Source organism: Odocoileus virginianus, chromosome 32 (genome assembly GCF_023699985.2).
Source record: "Odocoileus virginianus isolate 20LAN1187 ecotype Illinois chromosome 32, Ovbor_1.2, whole genome shotgun sequence".
Taxonomy (NCBI): domain Eukaryota; kingdom Metazoa; phylum Chordata; class Mammalia; order Artiodactyla; family Cervidae; genus Odocoileus; species Odocoileus virginianus.
Genome location: NC_069705.1, coordinates 2,470,959 through 2,474,614, shown reverse-complemented (window position 1 = coordinate 2,474,614; position 3,656 = coordinate 2,470,959). Strand labels below are relative to the sequence as shown.

Here is a 3,656-nt window from a genome sequence, read left to right as displayed (position 1 = left end):
ATTCTCTGATTTGTCACAATGGTTATTTTTCCCTTTCTCCTGGGAAAAGCACAGGGATTTTTTTCCGTGATATTCACTATGAGCTCTTGGAGGTAAACCTCTCAAAATCATGGGGACCCCGATGCCTGGGTCTTCTTGGAGTTTTTAACTCTCAGACTGTCCCCACTGAGTCTCCAGCAATTCATCACTTATAGTTCAGGTTTCCCTGCCCAGGCACTGGTTCCCCCAGAATTTCCTACTTAAAGGTTTCATATCTAGTAGGTCATGATCCTCTCCACCTGTCTGTCTCTTTAATTTTTTGGCCAGCTGCCTGCTCTGTGACTTCACTGCTCTAACGACAGATCTAAGAAGTTGTTGATTTTTGTTTTGTTCAGCTGTGTGCTTGTTGGGATGGAGTGACTATGCCTAAGCTCCTTACATGCAGGACCAGAAACCAGAAATCACCCACCATGATACTTTCAGGAATAGTCATAAATTATTAACATGTATACAGCCAAGGAGAAGATAACCTTCTCCATATTTTTATTTCTTATTCACAATTTCACCCTTTTTCTTTGAAAGTTCCTCCCTTCTGAGCCAGAGAAATGACTGTATGGTGAAGCCGTGGGTTGAGAAAGTAACCAATCACCTTTAGAAATAAGAATAGGGGGCTTCCCTGGTGGCTCAGTGGTGAAGATTTCGCCTATAATGCAGGAATCATAGGAAACACAGTTTCGATTTTTGGGTCCGGAAGATCCCGTGGAGGAGGGCATGGCAACCCACTCCAGTATTATTGCCTGGAGAATCCATGGACAGAGGAGCCTGGCGGGCTACAGTCCATAGGGTTGCAAACAGTTGGATTGAAGTGACCTAGCACACACCCATGCATGATTGCAATAGAGCCAATATTTTATAACAGCTATAAATGGAATATAATCTTTAAAAATTATGAATCACTATATTGTACACCTGTAACTTATGTAATACTGTACATAAATTATACTTGAATTTTAAAAAATCTCCAAAAAATGATTGTAAATCAAAACAACAAAGTGTGCTTACTTCTTTTCCATGTAGGCTGGAGGCAAACTTTAGGATGTCAAAATAGCTATTTACTGGCTGCAAACTTCCGGTTCAGGTTTCCTACCTCAAGATAGACCCCAGACCACGTCGGAACCGAGCCCAGCTGATCAGGTAAGAGCATGATCACGGACGTGCAGCTCGCCATCTTCGCCAACATGCTGGGCGTGTCGCTCTTCCTGCTTGTCGTTCTCTATCACTACGTGGCCGTCAACAATCCCAAGAAGCAGGAATGAAAGTGGCGGTTTCTCTGCCCCAGGGTTCCAGGACATAGTCTGAGGCAAGATGGAGGGTGTGAGGGGCCTTCACACTTCACTTCATCCCTTCTACCCATCACAACATACAAAGCAACTACACCTGGATTTTTCCAAACAACTTTTATTTCCTCAAAGTCTTCCTTAACCCTATGGAACAAGAAGCTGCCACTGAATAGGGCCCAGTATAGGGGCTACTTTGTTTTCTACTCCCTCCCCCCAATATAAAAAAATATATATTTTTTTGTGGTCCCCCCCCAAAAAAAAAAAGCTATTTACTGAACAATAATGAGGTTAAGCAGACTATAGCAAAAATAGTTGAAGGTAGTACGAGCTCAGCAAAAGTACTAGAACAAACTTAATGTCTGAAAATGCACATATTTGTATTCTAAGTACACTTTCTTGGAAAACTGTGGAAAACCTTCCTGAGCAAATGAGAGCCAAAGGCAGATAATGTTGCAATATTATTGTAAGAATAGTTTCAACCTTGAAAACTTCCTGAAAGGGTCTTGCCATCTCACAGGGGTCCCCAGACCCCATTCTGAGAAGTGCTGTATCAGCCCAGAGGTCTGCAGATGGACAAACAAGTTCAAACACAGCTCCAGGCCTGAGCGCCAGTTAAGGAGGGATGCGGTTGACCAGTTGTCTTTTACCCTGGTGCTTACAGTGGAACCAATGACTATCCCAGAGGCTCCTTTGAAGTGTTGAGACACTTTAGGTTAAAGGAGAAAGGACAGTCTAGGTGAGAAGAGAGGACACCACTCCCACATCCAAAGTCTTCAAGTTTAGGGACTTCCCAGGTGGTCCAGTAATTAAGACTCCCAGGCTTCCAACGCAGGGGGCGCGGGTTTCATCCCTGGCCAGGGAACTAAGTTCTTACGTGCTTTTCAGAGTGGCCAAAAAAAGAAAAAGTCTTCGAGTTTAATTTGTCACTTTAAATTTATTCATTTATTTAACACTGTGGCTGTGCTGGGTCCGCACTGCTCCTCGGGCTTTTTCTCTAGTCGTAGCAAGAGGGGTTACTGTCTAATTGTGGTGTGTGGGCTTCTCACTGTGGGGGCTTCTCTTGTTAAGAGCACAGACTCTACGGTTTTCGGTTTTCGGGCTTCAGTACTTGCAGCTTCTGGGCTCTGGAGCACAGGCTCAGTAACTGTGGGCCTAGTTGCTCTGGGGCATGTGGGATCTTCCCAGACCAGGGATTGAACCCGTGTCTCCTGCGCTGGCAGGCAGATTCACTGAGCCACCAGGGAAGCCCCTACTCATCACTTTTTAAATGCAGTTTCTTCACCTCAGCCTTCTTCATCTGTACAATGAAAGCTTTAGACTAGATACCTGATCTCAAAAAATCCCTTGCTGTTGCAATCATTTCTAGTGAAGTCATGTGCTGAAAGTACAGTAATTCTTACTCTTCCAGTGAGGCAAAGTTGCATCAGTTCACAAGAGGGCACGAAAATATGGCCTTAGCAGTGACCACAGACACATAATCGCCCACACCAGTGGGGTCCCGGGAACAGATAACAGCACTGCTGGCTTGGAGAGTCCATGAGATCAAACTCCAATTCTAACCAAAAATATCTCCACTCTTTGGCCGGCAGGAAAAAAGGCATAAACAAAAGCCTTGATTTGACTAAAATACCAGCAGAGAAGGACACCATCTGTGACCTTGCTAAGGAATTTTAGAATGAGTGGCTAAGAGAGAAATCTGCAAGATGGCTGGAGTATTAATTTACTGTTCTAAAGGCTGCCTAGGAAACTTAACCAAGAAAGAGCAAAGCAACAATTAACCGGCCTGCAATGCTTCGGGTGGGTCTCACCTAAAAGCCCAGTGGAAAACAAAAGGTATAAATCACAGCTTATTGGAAAATATGGAAGAGAAGACAGACATTTCACCTTTCAGGGTAAGAACAAGTGGCTGCATCTTCACATCTGTCCTCCAATCTCATGTGACAAAAATGTCTCCCTGGTCCCCCCTGGCAGGAAATATACACAACAGGGAATTGTGAAGCCCATGGTTCAGCCTAATCAACGTGAGACATTTCAAAACCACTGCCACTGGATGACTTGCAATAAAAATTTTCTATCCTGTCTTTGTTAGTTAAATCAAAATATCGTAAATAACCTTTAGAGCAGCCGTCCCCAAACTTTTTTGGCATCAGGGACCTCATGGAAGACAATTTTTCCATGGATGGGGGCGGGGGCAGGGGATAGTTTGGGGATGATTCAAGTGCGTTCCATTTACCGTGCGCTTTATTTCTGTTATTATTACATCAGCTCTACCTCAGACAATCAGGCATTAGATACAGGAGGCTGAGGGCTCCTACTTTATAGCTGTCACAGAAGGCC

The 3,656-nt window shown here is 44.2% G+C and overlaps 1 protein-coding gene across 1 annotated transcript; it reads left to right on the top strand.

Moving 5' to 3' along the window:
• The first annotated feature begins 1,107 nt into the window (after positions 1-1,107).
• On the top strand, positions 1,108-1,555 carry LOC139032639 (dolichyl-diphosphooligosaccharide--protein glycosyltransferase subunit 4). The gene has a single exon (XM_070460179.1). It carries the CDS (start codon positions 1,182-1,184, stop codon positions 1,293-1,295), a length of 114 nt encoding a protein of 37 aa, XP_070316280.1. The 5' UTR covers positions 1,108-1,181; the 3' UTR covers positions 1,296-1,555.
• Positions 1,556-3,656: the final 2,101 nt, after the last annotated feature.